Source organism: Marmota flaviventris, chromosome 10 (assembly GCF_047511675.1).
Source record: "Marmota flaviventris isolate mMarFla1 chromosome 10, mMarFla1.hap1, whole genome shotgun sequence".
NCBI lineage: Eukaryota > Metazoa > Chordata > Mammalia > Rodentia > Sciuridae > Marmota > Marmota flaviventris.
In genome coordinates this window covers 80,915,655-80,937,844 of record NC_092507.1, presented here as the reverse complement: position 1 = coordinate 80,937,844, position 22,190 = coordinate 80,915,655, and the positions used below count along the sequence as shown (strand labels likewise).

Sequence of the window (22,190 nt, the reverse complement as noted above, 5' to 3'; positions counted from 1 at the left end):
AGTATCACCCCCAAGTTAAGCTTGCTGAGAATGCCTGCTCTACATTCTTATGAGCTGCTTAATTTTCTTTAAAAATTAATGTTATTTTAGAGCTCTTAAAGATTAAGTGAGGGAGGTCTAAAGAAAGGCCAGGCAACTGGAAATGGCTGATTTGCATTTGAACTGAAGCATGACTCCAAACTGGTGCCATCCTGAGAGAGAGAGCAAACTGCAGAGGCTGTGAGGAAACCAGAAGCCCCCTGGGGTGAGCCCAGGATCTCCTGAAGCCTCAGGACAGTTGGCACTGCCACAGGAGTGAGAGCAGAACAGGCTAGCACTGAGTGACAGGGAGGATGGTCAACCCATCGAGTGCTCTGAGGCCTTTCCCTTGGTTTTCATCTTCTTGGTCTTGAGGGTGTTTGATAAGAGGAGGTTGGGGAGCTTCAGTGAGGAGCCTTCAGCACACATGTAGAGCACGCTTTGACATGAAAAAGGTTGGGAGGCACCTCTGTGGAGAACTTGTGAAGGAAAAGTGGGCATATAAACAAAGGGGCTGCTGTGGACTTGTTGCTTGGACTCAGGCTGGAAGTCTGAGAAAGTAGCTTTAGAACTTTAGGTAAAATAAATCTTGAAGAATGATGAAAATAAACTAAACAGCTCAAAGGGTGACTTTTTTCCGTTCAAAAAAATTAGAGTGAAATTTCCATGAGATATGAGTGTAAGATTGTTAAAGCTAACATTTTGTTGTTGTTGTTACAGGAAGAAAATACCATCATTTTCTGCCCTATCTTCAGAAATATGAAAGCTTTTTAGATGTAACTAGTGAATAAATTTTCTTAGCCAAAGCTTACCTTTTTACCCCCTAATACCGGGAATTGAACCCAGGGCCTCCCACATGCTAAGGAAGTGCTTCATCACTCAGTTATATCCCCATCTTTTTTTTAATTTTGAGATGGGGTTTCAATAAATTGCCCAGGCTGGCCTTGAAATTGTGATCCTCCTGCCCCAGGCTTCCCATGTAGCTGGAATTATAAGTGTGTGCCCCATATCCTACTCAAGGCTTACTTTTTTATTGTCTTAAGTCCCTTGATTTTAATAGGCAATAGTATTTAGCTAGGTTGACTGTAGGAATCTCCACTTTTTAGAAAAATATTAGTGGTACTTGGGTGAAAAAAATCTTTGTTATTCCTTTAGTTAAAGGGAAACTGTGAGTCAAAACCAACAATACTATGAACCTGATGCAATCCTAGTTTTGAGTTTTAGTTTATCAGGCATCAAGCTTTGCATGGATGTACTTGGGAATTGCTTCTGTGCATATGCTGTTGTAGCGGGTGTCAGAGTCAGAATCACCTGCCAGAGCCCCACTCCACAACCCATTATTGTTAAGGCTGAGATGTGAAGCAGGTCCATTTGACTCCATCACTTGATTTTTTTTTTTTTTTTTTTTTTTTTTTTGTATTTCCCTTGAGGAGAACTGTGAAAGCAAGATGGAAATTTCTCACTGGGATCTAGGAGTCAGGTCTGTAATCACTTTGTGGTTTGGGGTATGGTACCAAATCTGTTGGATGCATTTTAAACAAAGGGAATATAAATATGCTTTTATACATATTTTTCTGGTTAAATAACATTGGCCTTATTTGGTATACAAACCATCATGATTAAAAAAAAAAAAACAACTTGCCACATACTTTTATTTTTCTGTATTTGAAAAACTGAGAATAATTCTTCACAAAAGTTTCATTTTCTTTTTTGGTACAGGGGATTGAACCGGGGGTGCTTAATCACTGAGCGACACCTCCAGTGCTTATTTATTTCTTATTTAGACAGGGTCTCACCAAGTTGCTTAGGGCCTTGCTGAGTTGGCTGAGGTTGGCTTTGAACTTGTCATCCTCCTGCCTCTGCCTCCTGAGGCTGGGATTATAGGCATGTGCCACCATGCATGGCTCCTTACAATTTTTGATGATTGACCAAATTGTGTAGATAGTTAGAGTAGGAAGGGATTTGGTGTACTCATTGAATTCAGCCTTCCTATCAGATAGCCAGGAATTGGATCCAAAGTTAGACAAATTTGGTCCATAGCAAAGACAGCTGGCATCAAGGCAGAATTCCTCACCTGACTATATTATATCTTTCTTCAGATCTATTGAAACACATCTCCTAGTTGAGAGTGCCTCCTTCACTATTCAAATAAATCAACTTATGATCAGAGTTTGCCTTCTGGAGCTAGTACTTAAGGCGTACTGGCTTCTCCTTCTTGTCTTTGCCTGTCCCCTTCTGTCTGTGCCTCTTGTTTATATGGAGAGTTTTTCTCCACCTAGAACAATACTCTGGTGTGAATATAGTCAAGAGTTAAAAGTTTGTCTACAACTTAATATCTATTCCATTTTCTAAAGGTACCATAACATAAGTGAATTTGTTTGATATGTTGGAGGAGATGAATTATCCAAGAATATTTATCCGTGATTGCTTCCTCTTTACCAGAGACAAGGTACATCTCTGTCAAAATCATCCCTGTCTCCCCTTTGTTGATAACCCCTCCAGAGGTCAATTTAACCCAAACTGGCACAAAATTTAAAAATACAATGTTTTTCAGGGAATGAAGATATGAGGGGGCAGGAATATTGCCACACATCAGGTAGCTTTGCATTGTGTCTGAGCACTCTTCTATAAACTAACTTCCAGGGAATATTTGATTCATGCAAATTGCAGTGTTAGTTATATTAGTATGAAAATATAAACTTTCTGGGCATGGTGAAACATGCCTATAATCCCAGCTGCTCAGAAGGTTGAAGCAGGAGGATTGCAAGTTTGAGGCCAGCATGGGCAATTTAATGAGACCCTGTCCCCAAATATAGAAAGGGTTGGGATTATAGCTCAGAGATAGAGCACTGGCCTAGTTGTGAAAGGCCCTGGGTTTAATCCCCAGTACTGCCCAAAAAAGGGGGGGGGGGGGGACGGATACCAACTTGTTGGGTTTCCTTTTGTACTCCTGGTTAAGTAAATCTACAGTTTAAATTATTCATTATACTGTACAGTCATTTCTCTCATTTGGGGGAGTGAGTTTTATAGGGGATAAAGAACTGGCTCTAAATGACACTGATTAGTGAAGTCATTTCCTCTCTATCTCAAGAGTAGAACCTCATTCTTGATTGTGCGGGATGGAGAGAGTATCACTGAAAACCTCAAGTGTAGTCTAATAACATTCCAGGGCCTGTGAAGGCACATAGTGAGCCTGCAAGAGGGGGACATGACTCTTCCACTTATGTGACTTGAGAAACAGAATATTTTTCCTATCTTGGGAACTAGGCTATCATGACTGTGGACCCACATGAACAGGGACTGTAATCAAGTATGACAGTTTGCTTTTAAGACTCAGTGCTGGTTTTCACTGTTGGGTGACTTGAAAGTAAGCTGGCCACCTGCTTAATGTCTGTCCTGCTCCTGCTGACCATAGTTCTCACATTTGAAAAGAACCTGAGAGTAGCCTCCAGTTTTGCGCTCTGGCACCAGGAGCCTAACTAAGCATTTCCTTCAGTTGTGCGTGGTTATTGCGTGACTTGTTAGACTGGGGCTGGAAGGGCCTCCTCGTGACCAAATGTCATGGTGCCATTTCGTTCAGTAATCCAACCTAATTGTGTTTTACGGACAGCAAACATTTCTTCTGTTCATTTCCATTTCCAGAAATGCTGCAGTTGACTCCCCCATGAACTCTGTCCCTTGGGCTTCACCTATGTGTATGTAGTTGGCACTTTTGCCTGTGCTGAATGGAGACAAATGATACATGATCTTTCCTTGTCCCCTGCTGTGTTCTTCCTAATAACTCATTGACCAGCCTCTAGGGCAGGAATAGCTTAAGAACTTGAGTATATGATTTTTTTTCATAAAATTTATATTTTTAAAATTTGAGTTCTGTGGTATTCTTATTATGAAGGGATCTTTTAAAACCTGTGTTTAACAGGTAGTTTTAACATGTGTAATAATACCATAGTGTCTGTGTTTGTAAGTTGACTTTATTGTAAAAATTAACCAATTTTCTTTAGTTTTAATAAATGTTTGAGTGTCATGGCACTGTGCTGTGTACCAAAAGTGAATTAAATGCTTTGCCTTCCTGTGAGGAGTCTAATAGGACAGAGACTAACTACACTAACAGAATTTAGATATCATAAGTACAGTTAGTACTGAGGAAAGTGTGTGTGTGTGTGTAGTGTGTAGCAAGTATTAGGTTGAATAGAAGGCAAACACCAGTACTTTCCAGGCAACACAACGATTGGAATGATATGCTTCAGCCAGCTGAGTTGCTGTGTGATATAGCTGCATGCATCAGAATCCTCTCCCATCTGTTTTTCCTTTTTAAGAATATGATGATTAATGACTTAATCTTTAAAGTTTAAGCCATGGTCGATGGCAGATTGTACCACACTATTAAATCCTTGTCACTTTTTTGTCATTTGCCCTGCATCTTGAATGGGACTGTTTTATCTTGATGGATCTTTTTCTGCTCTCAGCCCCAGCTTCTCTATATGTGCTTGCTCTTCAGATTTTTGTATCATACTGTCTTCACAATTTGTGCTTAGTTCCTGAAGCTGTAACCGTCGATTAAGTTCACCAATGAACTCTATTTAGAGTGTAATTTACTGCCTGTCACAGATGTGGTCTGGATGGATAATGAATGAAAACAGAGCGCATTGTGAGTCAGCAGTTTGGAGATGGTGTTCTGAAGTTAGTTCACATGTATTTCAGATTGCTTCCAAGTATGATCACCAGGCGGAAGAGGATCTTCGCAATTGGATAGAAGAGGTGACAGGCATGAGCATTGGCACCAACTTCCAGCTGGGCCTAAAGGATGGCATCATACTCTGCGAGTAAGTTAGACCTCCAGGAGTCCACTTCTCTTCTGGTCCTTTCTGCAGGCTTTGGTCTGACCCTGTTTCCTCCTGGTCCAGGGTGTCAAATCTTGTTATTCTGAGAATGTGTTTAATGTTTTTGCTTTACTGATATTAAGGGAGCCAGTGTAATATTCCAGTCCTTGTTTATGTGTGGCCAGTAAGGTGACTTATATTTTTGTTTCTAGACTTATAAACAAGCTACAGCCCGGCTCCGTGAAGAAGGTCAACGAGTCCTCCTTAAATTGGCCTCAGGTAACAGCCAAACTAGCACTCTCTTGTCCTGGTTGGTTTCTCTTTATGTAGAGGAAAACTTCAGGGTTTTTTTTTGTTGTTGTTGTTTTATTTTTTATTACAATTTTAAAATAGAGATATTAGCAGAAATTTATGCATGTGGCTGTATTTATTTATGCAATTTAAATAAGGGTTTCCATTATTACTTATTGAACTGGTTCTAATATCAGTAGTGTTTAACTTAGAAGTTTTCCTATATTCGATGTGTATGCATTTAGAAAGGATTTGACACAACTTACACAGAGAAATACAATCTAGACCATAAGAATAAGTGAAGGAGAAAGCAAGGCATTTAACATAACTACTGACTGACTACAGAATACTGTGTCAGACATGATCTCAACTCATGAATGTACATGTAACATTGGAAATTTATTTGATCTGTGTATGTTTTGAGATGAGAGAACAGGAGATTAGTAGCCATATTGATTGATTGATTGGTACCAGGGATTGACTCTAGGGGTGCTTAACCACTGAGCCACATCCCTAGCCCTTTTTATTTTGAGACAGGGTCTCACTAAGTTGCTTAGGGACTCAGCCTCCTGAACCACTTAGTACAGGTACGTGCCACCATACCTGGCATTATGTAACTTTTAACAAAGAAAATTCCAGGTCTGAATAGCTTTGACAGAAGTCTTAAAAATATGTAAGGAAGATTTTGCCATTAGAAGCCTTAAAAATATTAAACCATCATATAACTCCTTTTCCAGAGAGAGAGAGCGAGCGAGAGAGAACACTATGCTTAGTATGTATGTGGTTAAGAATACTTGCCAAGTAGCTTTCTGTCTGGCATCTTCTAACTAGTCATAGACTTAGGATTTCTTTTCTTTTTTTTTTTCTTTCTTTCTTTTTTTTTTTTTAGGTGCTGGTTATTGAACACAGGGCCATGTGCATGCTAGGCAAGTGCTGTACCAATGAGTTATATCCCCAGCCATTTTAATTTATTTAAAGACAATGTCTCACCAAGTGCCTCAACCTCCTGAGTAGCTGGGATTACAGGAGTGAGCTATTGTACCTGGCAATAACAGGATTTTTAAAATGTTAACATTTAGTTCTAAAAGATATCTTGCTCTTCTTCTTTGTAGTTGGAGAATATTGGCAACTTTATTAAAGCTATTCAGGCATATGGTATGAAGCCACATGACATTTTTGAAGCAAATGATCTTTTTGAGAATGGAAACATGACCCAGGTTCAGACTACACTGGTGGCTTTAGCAGGTCTGGTACGTACATGACTTTCAATGTTCATTTAAAAAAGAATCCCCCATACATTGGTGATGAATTGCATCATTGTACTCCCTTGGGGGTTCAGACCAGGTGGAGAGGGGCTGTCTCTTCTGTAACTGTTAGCTTTATGGAATGCTGCTGACATCAGCTGCCTTATACTAGATAGGTTAATTATAGCCCTTGGGGATCAGAGGGGACAGTGCAGCTGAATAGTCTTACATATGTTTCTCACCTTCGGTTTGGTCTCACAAAAATGAAGCCTGTGTCTGTGGACATATCATTTTTTGTAAAATGTAAGACATATCATTTCTATAAAACATTGCCAGCAAAATATCTGAGGGTTGCTTCTCAGTACTATATTTCTGCCTAGGCTAAAACAAAAGGATTCCATACATCCATTGATATTGGAGTTAAGTATGCAGAAAAACAAACAAGGCGTTTTGATGAAGGGAAGTTAAAGGCTGGCCAGAGTGTGATTGGTTTGCAGGTAAGTGAAGTGGTGTTGCTTTTGAGTTACTTACTTGTTCAATGCCATTAATCCTTGCTGTGCAAAAGTTAAATCTCTCATAAGTAAAGCCTAGATAGAAGTACTATAATGTGGATTTCTGGGATGTAATGTGTTTAAACAATTTATATCTCTTTAAAGTCTATGAGACAGTGATGATGGTTTTTAAAGAAACTTAAGGTATGTCATCTGACTTGAAAATGGTGTCTCTAGGAAAAGAATGTTTTTCCTGAACATATTATTATTTTTAAGAAAATGTACTTTTTTAATTCCTAAATATTATCAGCCAAATGAAGCAATTTTACAAAACCTTAATGCCAGAGTCATTTATTTACCCTAGTAAAGCATACAGCAACTAAGCCCTGTTATTGGTTTAATTCTTGGTAAATACTTGGTTAAGATGTCTTTTTTCTCATCACATTGTCCCCTGAGTGTCACAGAAACATCATTGCCTAAGTACTATGGGCTTCACTCTCTCTTACCTGCTGAATTCACTGCCCAATTGAATCTATGTGAGGTGGATTTAGTTTTATAAAGTATATAAGTGTTGGGAAATTGGAACCTCAATTTCTAAATAGTATAATAGTAGGTTAAATTATAACTCCATAAAGGAGCTTGTAATGTAAAAATACACTTGTGTTTGACAAATAGCCTAAGGAAAAGAAATTAGGTTATAAAATACTATGATCAGTGTGGCTTTTTTTTAATTAAAAAGTGTGCATGCATATTCTTGTATGTAAATGTGTGTGCTTATTGTATGCATCGCTACAAATATATACACAGACACCTCCCTGCCTTTTTTTTAGAAAAGCTAAAAGTCATTCACAAATTACAGCAAATGTGTGGATGGTAGTATTACAATAATATTTTTTTCCTTTTCCGTTTTGCTAATATATATTTTCTGAATCTTTTCTAATGAATGGGTTTTACTTTTAGTGATAAAGGTTTTCTTTATTCAGTGTTATTTTTAAGGTGTGTGGGGGGGAACAGTAGAAACTTGTTTCCAGCCAGTAGAACAGGGTGTACTGGTTGGTCCTGAAGCCATATAGTTCTGTGTGGAGAAGTTAATTATTGTTCCTCTGAACTTGGTAGAGTTAGGATTCCTCATTCTGCCTCTTTCCTGCTCTGGCTAGCGTATGAGAGTTGAAGGAGTAAAACGTGATCCCTTTCCCATGAAAATGTTGGCAGTTTTGAAACTTAAAGAAGTACTTGTTAAGCTCCCAGAGACAATGACTGGCATTTGCCTTTCCGTTTTATGTGAACCATAGCTAAAGTAGGAAGGCATATTGCCTCGCCTTTTGTCTGCTTCTGTGACTAAAGCAGATACCCCTTAATTTGGTTATCTGTGCTACAGAGAATAGGAGGAATTTGTTATTCTGCCATTTTAATAACATACATCCTTCAGTGTTTTCATTGTGCAAGTTTATGGTTAATTATGCTATGAAGTTCTAGATACTGTGAATTTTTTGAAAACTTTCTTTTTAAAATTATTAGAAATTTATTTGCAAAAGCATAAAGGAGAGTTTGTATCTACTTGACCAAAGACTAGGCTCAAGAGCTCATCAGTTGTATCTTTTCATCATTGTGTGTGTATCTGTGTGTGGGGGGGGGGGATTGAATCCAGGATCCTTTACATATTAAGCATGCACTCTTATCACTGAGCTACACCCTCAGTCCACTTTCCATCTTTTTAGTACCACAGAATTTTGTGTTTATATTGTTGACTTCTGATAACTAATGCTAATTTTATTTTTAATTTAAAAGATGGGAACCAACAAATGTGCCAGTCAGGCAGGCATGACAGCCTATGGGACTAGGAGGCACCTTTATGATCCCAAAATGCAAACTGACAAACCTTTTGACCAGACCACAATCAGTCTCCAGATGGGCACCAACAAAGGAGCCAGTCAGGTAAGCAATAACTTTTAATACTTATGGCAAAGAGTAAAAAAGGGTTATTTTAAATGAGCACTTGCCTTATTAACTAAAAGCTCAAAGTAGATATATTTGGTATATTTAGAGTGTATGCATCAGGAAAGTATATTTTGCTGGGAAAGCAACATAAAGGGCTTTTACAACAGCAAAGAAAGTATGGTCTGGCTTATGTTTTTTGTTGGCAATTAGAACAGCCAACCTTTCTACCTAACCAGGAGGAAAAAAAAGTTATGTTTATTAGAGTTCTTGCTCAAAAATCCATGTAAAAGATTGCTCATTTAAGTGCTGGCCTTTTGAAGGATCCCTTTTAAGTTGATAGATAAAATTACCTGATGTTCTTTCTATTAAGTGCTAATTAGCATTTCTATGAAATGCTGAATAGTTCCTAAAATAGTAATAAAGTAGTTCGTAAATAGTAGATGGGAATGCAGCATAGTGAAAACACCAGCATTCAAACCCCACATCCAAGATAAAGTACTTCCTTGTTAAAAATAAATTACAGCACCTCAGATGATTCCACAAGCAACAAAATCCTCTCTCACTGACCCCAAGATGTGACTTACTTGCCCTAAATGATACATGTCCCACCACAGTTTTTCCTTGCTACCACTCAAGTGTTTGCTTTTTCACCCACTTTACATCTGAAAGTGTGTGCTTAACCTAAATGGGAAACTGAGGTATGAGTTATATTATCCTGAAAAAGATGGGGGCAAGCTGTTTTTGAAGTGCTTGGCTTTTCTGTGATCCAGAGCCATTTGAAGAGACTGAAGTCCTCAAGGTATGCTGAAGCATAGTTTTTGCTGAATGAATTGTAAATGCTAAAAATTGGTAAGCTGGACCAGGGTGTGTGGTCATAATACGCATTCAAATGTGACTTTGAGGTGTGTCAGCATTATGCTTTTGATTTTACATTCTGCTTGTCTTATCCTCTCCTGGGCCCAGAGTAGGTAGTCTTGTTTCCATTTTGCAGATGAGAACCTAAAACTAAAAGTAAGTTAACTTAGTTGAGGCCAATAGCAATACTATAGTAAAGCAAGGATTCAAAGGATAGTCTGAGCTTGTTTGAAAGGCAGTGAATATGGCAATAAAACCGTGATTTGACATCTAGTTTTATCTAGATGTCAAGCTAGCTTTACCTCTGAACCAAATTAAATTTCATAATTTATAAAATATTGACAAGAATAGATTTTAGTTGCCATTTCAACTTTTAATACTATGTTCTGCTACCAGGCGGGGATGTTAGCACCAGGTACCAGAAGAGACATCTACGATCAAAAGCTGACATTACAGCCAGTGGACAACTCGACAATTTCTCTACAGATGGGTACCAACAAAGTTGCTTCCCAGAAAGGCATGAGTGTGTATGGGCTTGGGCGGCAAGTGTATGATCCCAAATACTGTGCTGCTCCGACAGAACCTGTCATTCACAATGGAAGCCAAGGCACGGGAACAAATGGTTCAGAAATCAGTGATAGTGATTATCAGGCAGAATACCCAGATGAGTACCATGGCGAGTATCAAGATGACTACCCCAGAGATTACCAGTATGGTGACCAAGGCATTGATTACTAGATTCTCGTGGAGGAGTTCAGTATTTAGTCCATTGTTTTTATTCAGTGAGAACCAAGCTAGCCTTGAGTAATTTTTATCTTGTCTTCCTAAAACACTATTATGCTTATTGTACCTTTAAAAATAAATAAAATAAAAAAAACAAAAAACTTGCCTTACATACATTCCTTTTTCTGCCTCTTCCCTAAATAGTTGCCTTTTAGTGCTGTAACAGTTAAATCCTACAGCATAACCAATAACTTGCATATGAAGTAAAAAGGAATACTGTGAAAGGGGAGTACTCTTGTACAGCCAGTTCTTTTATTAAAGATCTATACATTTTTACAATCTTACTGTATTTTCAAACAATAGGGAACCTTTTTTTTTTTACAGTTTAGTGTATCTGGTTTCTACATGGAAGACTTAAGTTCATGCTTATTGCTAAATGTGGTCTTTGCCAACTAAATCTTCTAAGATGCAGCATTTTAGAAATTTACATATCATTGTTTCTACAGTATTGTTTGCTAATTTTTAAATAAAGTCATGATCAGTGTGCATTTGTGATTATATGTGTACTCATTCTCTTCCTTAAGCTGACAAGATCTTTTCAGAGTGGTGTTTCTAAAGGAGCATGTAAGAAAACGGCCTGCAGACATTTAGGTCTGGGTGGTGCGGTTGCAAAATCTTCGTTTGTGCCAATGTATCGATGTAGAGTTGCTCTGTTTTCTCCAACTGTATTTATTGCTGCATTTCTCAGCATAAACTTATCCCATTGTATTTTTTATAAATAAATATTTTTTTTGAACATTCATATGAACCACAGGCTGATTATTTTCTGGCTAGCTTCCAGATAGGCAGAGTTAAATTGGGGAAAAAATATTCTCTCCCAGCTGCTGTGATAAGATATTTTAGTTAATCCACATAACACTGCACTCCATGCTTCAGGAGAATGAAGCTTGAAGCTTAGAAAAATAAAGGGACCTGCCCATTGCACATAGTAAATGACTGCCAGGAAATATCTGATCTTATTGATTTCACTGTGATTGGCAGACGCAGTTTCATCTTAAATTCAACTTGGAATAATCTTAAAATCATCTTCAGAAATTATGATGGGGGCAGGGGGGAATTTTATTATATCCTAAGGAAAATAAGAAACATTCTGGGTCAGAAACAGGATGTGTTGTTCAATAATAACCAAGGGTTTATAGTCAAACCTAAACCTTCTATCATGACAACAGTGAAATGTCAAAATGACAAGAATATAGTCACTAAAGGAAATTGGAAACTCACACTTTCTGACACTGTCCCAGTCAAGTGACTTCTGATAGAACTGGCTGTTAGGCTTGGGGATAAAAAGTGCCTGTCAATTTTTTGCTAAGGCAAATAAGGAGAGGATGTTTTGATGAATCCATAAAAGTGAAGTTTACCTGCTTGTAATTCTTATGACCAAGTTTAATGTTTCTGAGAAACTGCTCTACAAATCCCTTTCATAAAGGAGACTTCTAAACTAAATTAACTCAGTGCTAATAAGAAAAAAATTGTATTTAATGTAGACCTGATCAGTCAGGCTGTTTCTTGTCATCTTTGAAGAGACATTTAGGGAAGGGAAGGAAGCCCTACATCTTCCTACCTGCCCTGCCAAGTAAATCAGTTTGAGCATCCTCTTAGGAGGGTGATTAATTCTACCTAGTCATGTAACAAATAAAGCTGCTAATCAACATATTAAGTATTCGTATTTGTTGAAAGCTTTAAAAAAGGAAAACTCTCCCTAAACCCTATCTAAATCTCAGGTGGGGTGCAGATATAAGTAACCCAAAAAATCTTCCTTCAGGCAATTCTCAGGTGGGACTGTGGTTGAAAACTGCTTTTCCAGAATGTATGCTAATTTGTAAAAGTGCCTAGTGCTTTTAACCAGCTAAGTTATATCTGGTTAAATTTCTGCCTTGTCTCCTGTGTATGCCCTATTGTAATTAAGAGTTCAAACTTTGGGTTTTTATGTCACTAATAATTATACTCTGAAAATAATCATACTCATTTCCAGGATTAGATGAGTAGGGAAAGGTCCTTCCCTGTATAAGAGCCACATTCCAGAGATTTCTGATAACATTCAGTCTTTAAATTTTTATTTACAGTTAAACCCTCATAAACTCAGATGCATGTTTACATATTGTGCCTTTTTTTTTTTTTTTTTTTTTTGGTGTTGGGGATTGAACCCAGGGCCTTGTGCGTGCGAGGCAAGTACTCTACCAACTGAGTTATGTCCCCAGCCCATATAGTGCTTTTTAAATTGATGCATTATAAAAATAGTTTTTCTGTCCTACATGGTACAAAAAAGACTAACTTTTATGGTTACAGTATTGTAATGTGGTCAAACAAAAGCAAAAACAATGAGGAAGAATAGGGTCTATCTTAACTTTTTATTCTGTCAGTGATTCTGAAGGTCACTTCCTCCAGGTACAAATGTCTCCTGGGCTGCTATCTCACAATGGGCCCGAGTTCTGTTCCTTCTTCAGTCCTTAATGAGTCCATGTCTCTCTGAGCCCTTGCAGTGTTAACTCTGTTGATCCTTTTCACAAAATTCTGAAAAACAAAACAGTGAGTGAGACCAGTGGATGTATCTGCACCATTGGTAACCATTTACTAGGTTTCTTGGCCATAAAGCTTGGGGGAACTGAATCCTTAAAATTTTCTCTGTTGAATCAACATATTTTAGGGATAGATTTCAAAGGGACGCCCCACCCCCATACTAGGGACTGAACCCAGGTGAGCTCTTACCAGTGAGCTAAATCCCCACCTCTTTTTTATTTTATTTTTGAGATGGGCTCTCTGACTTGGCTGTGGCTGGCCTCAAATTCTGATCCTGCTGCCTCAGCCTCTCAAGTTTCTGGGATTACAGGTGCTACTGGCCTGGCTCAGAGTGAATGTTTAACTGGAACAGTATAAAATTAGGGAAAGAAGACCAAGCTAGCCTCATACCATCTTCAGAAGCACTTCCTTTAGAGCTCATACAAATAAGTCAAACAAGTAAAAATTATATTTTTATGTGGATTAGAATTGAGATTAATTTAAAACTATAGAAATGCTTGTTAAACTTCAGTGCCTGTAGAACTGAGTGTTTTGAGCACCACTGAAAGCTAACCGGGCTTTAACCTAAGTTTTACGTCAACAGAAGGAAAGAAAATTATTAAAAGGTCACATGACCTTGACAACCGAAAGATGAGGCATTATTCGGTTGTTAAAACATCCCTGTCTACACAGGATAAGGCAAACCAGCAACAACTGTGTTGAAAAGCTGTTGGAAACAGCTGCCTGCTATTTCCAGATATAAGCGGCATGGAAGGGGGAGGTGAGCAGAGGGTGTGCCTTGGTTAATAAAGGGCCTGAGGGCTGCAGATCTGTCAATATTGGCACAGAAGGCGATTAGTCTACATTGGAGCCAGCTCTCCCTAAAGCTCAGTGCATATGATGTGACATTGGGGGATATGCAACTGCTTTAGAAAACCCATCTAAGTTAACTATGTGATAACCATGTAATCTTGGGCAAATAACTAATATTTTTTGTATCCATTGCTACAATAAAGAAAATAAAGAATTTCACTGACTTTGAAAAAAAAAATCATTGTTAAACTTCCTAGACTGCCCAAGAGGCCAGTCCACACCATGAACAGGAAAGGTACACGGACTACAGCTGTGTCCAGAATACCTTCTACCCAGGGTCCTTAGGTACTGCTCCTACGAGGAACCTATCCAATCAGTGTTAATTGTTGTCAGCTTCACTTTTCTCTAGGGAGAAGGTTTCAGTAAGGGAGATGGTTTAGCCTTGGAAAGCTGAGCCAAAATCTCAACTCTGGATGGACAGGCTATGGTGGCAGAAGCCCACAGAGCCCTCTGGGTGAGAACTGAGGCTTGATGAGCCTCCTTTGAGCCTTTTGAGATTGTGAGGCTGGAGATTTCAACATAACGTGAACCGTTTGCTTACCAAAAAATCTTGGTCCATAAAGTAGGGCTTTTCTGAGGATCCATCATTTGTTTCCAGATCAACAGCAAAACATAGGAAGAGTGCATCCAGCACAGTTTCAAACACAGATAAAAAACTATGAGCGACTAAGTAGGCAAAAAAGGCGACCAGTAACAGGGGAATTGTCCACACCTGGAGCACACGGTTGTAGTTAAATGCCATCAATCCTCCAAAAACGGTGAAACACACCACCAACACCTGTTTGAAATGAGAGTTTGTTGAAAATTATAAATCAATTAGGATATTTTTGTAATGATTTTTTCCCCCAGTTCCAAGTCATCATTTTTGTGTGTGTGATTTGTGTTTAAAGTGAATGGGAGTGGGTTGGAAGATAAATATACCGGCATTTTGTCCATGCCTAATCTTTATGCAGATGTAACAATACCCCAAATTTTTATTCTGGTTTTTCACTTAATATCCCAATAAGCATTTCTACTTATGAGCTTTTTTTTATAAAAATAACTTTCAAACTGTGCAACGATCCACTGAGTGGATGCATTGTAATTGAACAAGTTATTAGTTTTACCCCCCACCCCAGGGATTAAAGTGGGTTTTCCAATGCTGGTGTGGAGAGATAATAGGATTATTTCAGGCTTTTATGATATGCAATTATTACATTTCAAGGCATATAATTATAGGCCATGATGTACCTAATTCATTTACTGATGTAATGGAGTCTGTCTAGGGTCCTGTTGTCCCCGGATGATCAAGGATGCCCGAATGCTACTTCACTAAAAAAACCCAAAGAATTGTACACAAGCTCCCGGATTTGATCAGGATGGCAAAACAAACAAAACCCTAAGAATCACCAGATATCACATATTTATTAAAAACTCATGGGTCATTATATATTTCTTATGGAAAATATAAGAAAATAAATTCTAATGTAAAATAGAATGAGTCTATTAAAAAAGATGAGACCTCATTCCTAAAGTTTTTGGAAGTAGTTATAGAAACTATATAACCCACAATCCTACCAAGTCAGCATAATATAAACAGTATTATCCACTTAAATACTATAAGGTTGAGTAGCGTGGCACATGACTGTAATCCCAGCTACTTGGGAGGCTGAGGCAGGAGGATCTCAAGTTTGAGGCCAGCCTTGGAAACTTAATGAGGACCTATCTCAAAAAGGGCTGGGGATATAGCTCATCAGTAGAGTATCCCTGGATTCAATCCCCAGTGCTAAATAAACAAGCACACATACAACTGTAGAGTTCATTGTACGTAGGCTGATTTGAAAGGCATAATTATTTTGTGCTTCTATTGCTATTGTCACATGAAAGGTCTCTGAGGCCTTGCTGAGCTTTAAATATAAATGCAATTAACACCCCTGTGAAAGCCAAGCAAGTTACAACTGGTTACTGACAGGTAACTATGATGGTAACAGAGACATAACTAAATACCACAGAAGCACAAAATCTTAAATGAAGAACACAGTCCCCATATTTTACACTGGCCAGGTTACAACTGGTGACCAAGCCCTTGTTAACTTGTGGGCACTGCTGAAAACCAACGTATTCATGTCACATGTGGAGGGAATGGTTGGAAAATGCACAGACTAGAGAGCTTAGCTTGGGCTAGAGAGGACTGGGCGAGTGTCTGTAGTCAAGAATCTGAACTGTAGTCAAGAGGAAGTGGAATCAGGCAACCTGAGATGCGCAGACCCACTGAGTGAAAATTACATGGAAAGAGACATACTGTGTTGCACAGCAAGAAAAACCTAAGGAAACATTGTGGTCAGGCCATGGGGGCAGGCTTGTGCCATTTTCATAATCATTTCTGTGACTCTTCCCTATAGCTCAGAGCATGGGTTATCATTATGTGATAGATCTGAAAACTGAACTTCTGAGTTGTGAAAGCTTCCAAGCTCAGGGCTCTGTCCTTTGCACCATAAAATTTTGGAGCTCTAAGATGTTCCTTTACTCCACAGACTATGATAAATTCCTTTTTAAAAAATTATTCAGATGACAGTAGACATGGAACTTTGGCTCCACTTGTGATATTAATAATCTACCTTATTTATAGAATTATTACTGTTAAATAACGTACAAGTTTCATCAAATCAATATTAGTTTTTGTTGTTGTTGTTTTTGTTTGTTTGTTTTTTGTGGCACTGGGGATTGAACTCAGGGCCTTGTGCATGCTAGGCAAGCATTCTACCAATTGAGCTATATTGCCAGCTCCCTTATTTCTGTGTTTTTATAACCCACAAAAACATACTTATTTGCTGAAGTTAGCAGCATTTTCATTTTAGACTTGAAAAAGTGAGAATCAGAATGATAGAGACAATAGGTCACAGGTAAAAAAAAAATAGTAAGAACAGAATTAAATCCTGACCCTACCAATATGGGATCCTTAGTTTCATCATTTGTAAAACAGGACTACCTTGCAGGATTGAGGAATAAATGAGACAATGGAGCACAGCATTTATTATAAAGCAAGTACACAAGAAACATTCATTCCTTTCAGACTGGTATGTGACTTAATTTTTGGAATTCCATGTTTCTTTATTTAGTCAAGACATCTCACCTTTCCTAGAAAAATCATGAAGTCTCCAAAGCAGTTAATGGGTGTAAAATGACTTGAATTCTTGGATGCAATTTTGAGCGCATCTTTTGCTGATGTACAAAAATCTGTCCCGTTAATGGCAGTGGTAGTATAAGCATTCTGAAACAAAAGACAATAGTAAAAAATATAATGATTCATTAAAATATTGTTGTGAAGACAATAGAGGGATAACACAGAATAGGGGGGAAGTACAGAAAGATGGTGACTATGAACCCATTATCTTTACCCTTAACAAATCCATTCATTTTCAAAGTCACTTTGAGTTTCTGATGGTGTTCGAAAAATATTTTCATATAGTTGCAATAAATGGAAAAGGTAAAATATGGTCCATACGGTGGGTTGAACATCCCATGACAAACGTAGAAATGATGGATAAAGCATAAATTACTCTTCAGGGCACAGCACAGTATGAGGACAGGAAAGGAAGTGGAGGTTCCAGAAAGATTTCTGGGACCATTTTTCACAATACCTTTCCCTTATGGCTATATGTAATTTCAAGACCATTTTCTCCTTAATCTTTCAAAATGCTACCTGGTACTGCAGTTCACAGTAAGAATTATCACTTTCCTGGGAAAACACACAAGGTTATTACACATGCCTCGGTGGTTGACATTTCTTTAAAGAATAAAAGTTTTTTTAGCCCATGGTCTACAAATCGACACTTTGGAACACCCTTCCAGAACCTCATAAGGAAACCATTTTGGAGTCCACTGCTGTTTTCCAGCTTCTAGTGGAAAAGATCCAGGAAAAAAAAAAAAAAAAAAAGCAGAAGAGGAAATGAGAGAGGTGTAACTAGTAGGGATGAAGGAAATAGAACTAATTGCCCCAATTTACCAAATTCCCTCTTCACCACAGCAACTGGAGAAGAATGTTTGTTTCTCAAAGGCAAAAGGCTGGTGACCAGTTTCCTCCACAAGCTGCCTAGGCTGTCCTGGAACTTGAGAATCCTCCTGCCTCAGCCTCTTGAGTTGCTGGAATTTCAGGTGTGCACCACCATGTCCGGCTGCACACATTATTTAACTAAACATCTTCAACCATCTAAGATTCTTTGAGTCCTGATGACTTATTCGTTAGTTCTCAAAACACCAGGAGTGGTGGTGCATGCCTGGAATCCCAGCTACTCTGGAGGCTGAGGCAGGAGAATCCCAAGTTCCAGGACAGCTTGGGCAACTTAGTGAGTCTCAAAATCAAATTAAAAAGGTCTGGGAACATAGTTCATGTGGGGAGCTTGCCTAGCATGGGTGAAGCCCTGGGTTCAATCCCCAGTACTGCAAAACAGACAACAACACAACAACAACACACACATGCGTGCGTACACACGCGAGGGGTGGGTGGGTGAAGAGTGGCTTATTTATTCTTTTATAGACTAGAAACCAAGATCAAGGGCATTTTCCTCAGATCCCTAGTGAATCAGTGAGACAGATAACTTTTATTATTGTTGTTATTATTCTAACCTTTTGGATATTACACTAGCAGTTTTCATTAGGCCAAAATGCTATTAAAAGTGTGGTGGCTGAGGTGAGCGCAGGCTCTGGAACCAGACTGTCTCTGGGTTTCAAGCCCAGTTCCACCAGTGAGGAGCTGCTGGTCTTGGGCCAGTGATTCAATCTCTCTGAGACCTCCTTTTCCTGGTCTATAAAGGGAGGGAGAGCACCTACTGCACAGAGACGCCAGGAGGATTAAAGGACATATTTGCTCCCTATAAAGTATTCAGCAAAGAACCCGGCAATGGAAAGCAAGCAATAAAGGCTGTAATTAGCTCGCGATCTCACCAGAAATGACCTCACCTACAACAGCAACACAGAGCAACTCCCTGCACCCCTGGAGAGGTGTGGGAAGGACCCGAGTTTCCTTTATCCTCAGGCTTGAGACCCTCACACTCCCGGATCTAGGATGGTAGTGCCAGTGTGGTCACCATGCCACAAGCCTCTTGCGTCCTGTCTTTTCATTCAAGCTCTGTCCCCAGCCCACCAACCCCCTCACATTCCCCCTCTACACTGAAGTCCTCAGTGTACTTCCTGAGCCCTGAGGGGACTGCAGTTTGTGGGGGGAGCTTCTTTTTCCTGAAGCCTACTGCCTTATAATCAATTTAGGACCATTGCTCATGAGCAATAAAAATAGATTTTGCTTCTTGGCTAACAGGATTAAAGTTTAAAGTGATAGTTTCTCATGCATGTGTTGACTCCACAGATTTTTGGGGACCCATAGCCATTTATCTTTCCTTTAATGTCTCATGTGCCACTGAAAGAGGACATTAAAACCACTCTGACAGGGAAATTATATGTGCCTTCCTGCAGTTACTACACCACCGGCATTTTAACACAGGATTCAACCCTGAGTGCCACAGAGAGACCTAGAATTAATGTCTGGATGAATAGGTGGAGGAGGGAAGGCTCACTCAACGCAGGATATGGCCTGAATGTTTCTGCCAGCTCAGCATTAGCTAATTCATACTTATTCAGAGGAGAAGCTGCTTCCTTATCAGACAGCTGGAAGATGAATTGTGCTGAAGTTTCCATATTGTCAATCTGTTCTGAGAGTGTGTATGTGCCTGGGCTGTAGACCCCGGGGGGTTTATGTGTGAGGGTCATCTGCAGAGCCTGACGGTGCCTGGAAGGAACTGGTGAGGATTAGGAAGCACACGGTGTTGGTGATGAAAGTTAATCGGGAGACCCCAAGGCTCAACTTCAAGCAAGGAGGCAAGGATCAGTGGTGATCTCTGGCTTCCAATGTATCACACAATTTGGTGGGTATGCTTCTTTAGCATCTCAGAATGGATGGATAGCCTGGCATGGTGGCACACGTCTGTGATCCCAGCTACTGGGGAGGCTGAGGCAGGAGGATCAGAAGTTTGAGTCCAGCCTGGGCAACTTAGTGAGTATTGTCTCAAAATAAAAGGATAAAAAGGGCTGGGGATGTAGCTCAGTGGTAGAACACCCCAGGGTTTTAATCCCCAGTACCCAAGAAACCAAACAACAAAACATGGATATTTCTGTGCCTTGATATTGAAAGCTATTAAGGCTTGACAATGGTCACACCTGAACAGTATCGAGGTCCCTGTTCTCGTTCCCTTGCCTGGGATTAAGATGACTCTCAGTTCCAGGTCAACAGATCTCAGACTTTCTTGGACTGCCCACTTGGGACTGTCCTAAGCTGCTGGGAAGCACAAAAGTGAGAGCAGCAAGAAGTAGCACAACAAACTGCGGGTGAGGGAAGTGGGGCATGGGGGGGACTTAGGGGATATTTCATGGATGGGGCATTGGAGCTGGTCCTGGTGTTGGCTGACTCTGGTGGGGAGTGAGGCAGCACTGGGAGCCAGCAAGTGAGACAGGTGTGCGTGTGAACACGAACACACCTGTCAGGCACTGCGAGGCCAGCAGACGAGGGCAACGGGGCATGGATCTGGAAGAGTCACAAACCACACTCGGGGGAGCTGAAAGGCCTTGTTATGCACTCAGGGATCAACAAGAAGTTTTGGGACTCATGATTTTTACCCCATGCTTCAGGAGGCTCTCCCAGGCTGCCCTGGGAACATTCAGGGCAGATGTTCCTTATCACCGTCTTCTGTGAGCCACAAAATCATGCACCTCTGAGAAGCAAAAATGAACTCAAACTCAGAATCAGTTTCTTCTACTAAAACCCTGACAACATACTTCTGATACCAAGCAAGCCATGGTGCAACTACAGGCATCAGCTCAATGGCCTTTAATTCAGTTCTGACCCCGTCTACCTGGAGGTATCATCAGATGCCACGGGTTGAGGACTCAGTCCCACAAACCTGCTCCCTACCCGGCTTCAGGTACCATTCACCAGTCCCCCAGGTCATTTTACCTGTTTCTGATGAACTAGCTATGAGTTGGGATTCTTATAACCACCTCTTTGGATCCAGTTAATTTGCTCAAGTGGCTCACAGAACTCAGGGAAACACTACCTTGCCTAGTTTATTATACAGGGTATTACAAAGGATACAAAGAGATGCATAGGCAAGGTCTGGGCATACCCATCCTCTAGGAACCATCTGGAAGTTTTTCAAACTCTGTCCTTTTGGGTTGGGGACTTCATTGCAAAGACATGACTGAAACATGAACACAAAGGATATGACCTGTCTGTTCACATCTTCAGCATTTCTTCCTAAGAGGTATGGGGCAGGACCCTTTTCTGAAATGAGAGTGTTTTACTTGGATTTTGCATTGCTGTGACCAAAATACCCAACAAGAGCAACTTAGAGGAGGAAGAGTTTATTGGGGGCTCACAGTTTCAGAGGTTTCACTCCGTAGATGGCGGGCTCCATTCCTCTGGGCTCAAAGTGAAGCAGATATCATGGGGGAAGGGCCCAGTAGAAGAAAGCTCCACAGGCATGTCCCCAGTCACCTACTTCCTTTAGCCACACGCCACCTGCCTACAGTTACCAATCTAATCAGTGGATCGGTTGATTAGTTTACAGCTCTCATAATCTGATCATTTCATCTCTGAACATTCTTGCATTTTTTCACCCATGAGCTTTTGGGGAACACTTCAAATATGAACCATAACAGAGGGGGCTTATCATCTACTATCAAGCAAAATAGATCAGAAAATTTAAGATTAGAGTTTTAATGGCTTGCCTTGGGAAGAAAAAGGAGTAGGTGAAAGGAGGGCAGGAGATGGTTAGAGAGACTTTGCTTTGTGAGGCCTGCCTCTGAGGCCTAAATGCCCTGACATCGATCTAGTCACTTAGGAAATAACAAGGGCTATGGTAGTAGTGATCCAGGGACTGTGGACAGAAATAAAAGAAAAATATATAGATGACATAATATCAACACTTCCCCAGACTGATTCCCACTCAAACCTTGGGAGCCTCTAAGTACCTCCATAATACCCACTGGGCTCTGCAGAGGTATGATAAATTTGTGACCATACATCCATGGAGCACACTGGCCCCATTAGCAGTCATGAGCCAAGGGCCAGACTCTTACTTTGGGAGAAAATAGAAGGAACTGTAATTCTTCCTAGGTAGTCTACCTCCCCAAGATCCTCACCTCAGGAGATGCTGTGTCACATGTTCTAAATAGTTTGGCACAGACCTGACAAAAGCCTCCTGATTTTGTATCTATGTCTTTTTAAATTTTTCTCGGTCACGATGCAGGTACGCAACTTATATGTAACTACATGGTCACTGTGTGAGTGTATATACCTTGTGTCAACTTCTAGGCTGTGTCTTCCTGAATGTATTAACTCATCTAATCCTCCT

At 39.9% G+C, this 22,190-nt stretch overlaps 2 protein-coding genes across 3 annotated transcripts in view; one reads left to right on the top strand and one right to left on the bottom strand.

The window, feature by feature from the left end:
* Positions 1 to 11,180, top strand: part of Cnn3 (calponin 3) — a 28,842-nt gene extending 17,662 nt beyond the window's left edge. Inside the window, exons 2-7 of the mRNA XM_027935182.3 lie at positions 4,720 to 4,841; positions 5,051 to 5,117; positions 6,242 to 6,379; positions 6,754 to 6,870; positions 8,653 to 8,799; positions 10,054 to 11,180. Of these exons, the coding sequence (XP_027790983.1) occupies positions 4,720 to 4,841; positions 5,051 to 5,117; positions 6,242 to 6,379; positions 6,754 to 6,870; positions 8,653 to 8,799; positions 10,054 to 10,395 (933 nt within the window). The 3' untranslated portion in view covers positions 10,396 to 11,180. The remainder of the gene's footprint in view (positions 1 to 4,719; positions 4,842 to 5,050; positions 5,118 to 6,241; positions 6,380 to 6,753; positions 6,871 to 8,652; positions 8,800 to 10,053) is intronic.
* Positions 11,181 to 12,777: 1,597 nt separating this feature from the next.
* The window catches only part of Slc44a3 (solute carrier family 44 member 3), a 75,321-nt gene continuing 65,908 nt past the window's right edge, over positions 12,778 to 22,190 (bottom strand). For both annotated transcript variants that reach the window (XM_027935233.2, XM_027935232.2), the window contains exons 13-15: positions 16,922 to 17,059; positions 14,351 to 14,587; positions 12,778 to 12,951 (exon numbers count right to left, since the gene is read on the bottom strand). In XM_027935233.2, the coding sequence (XP_027791034.2) occupies positions 12,847 to 12,951; positions 14,351 to 14,587; positions 16,922 to 17,059 (480 nt within the window). In that variant the 3' untranslated portion in view covers positions 12,778 to 12,846. The remainder of the gene's footprint in view (positions 12,952 to 14,350; positions 14,588 to 16,921; positions 17,060 to 22,190) is intronic.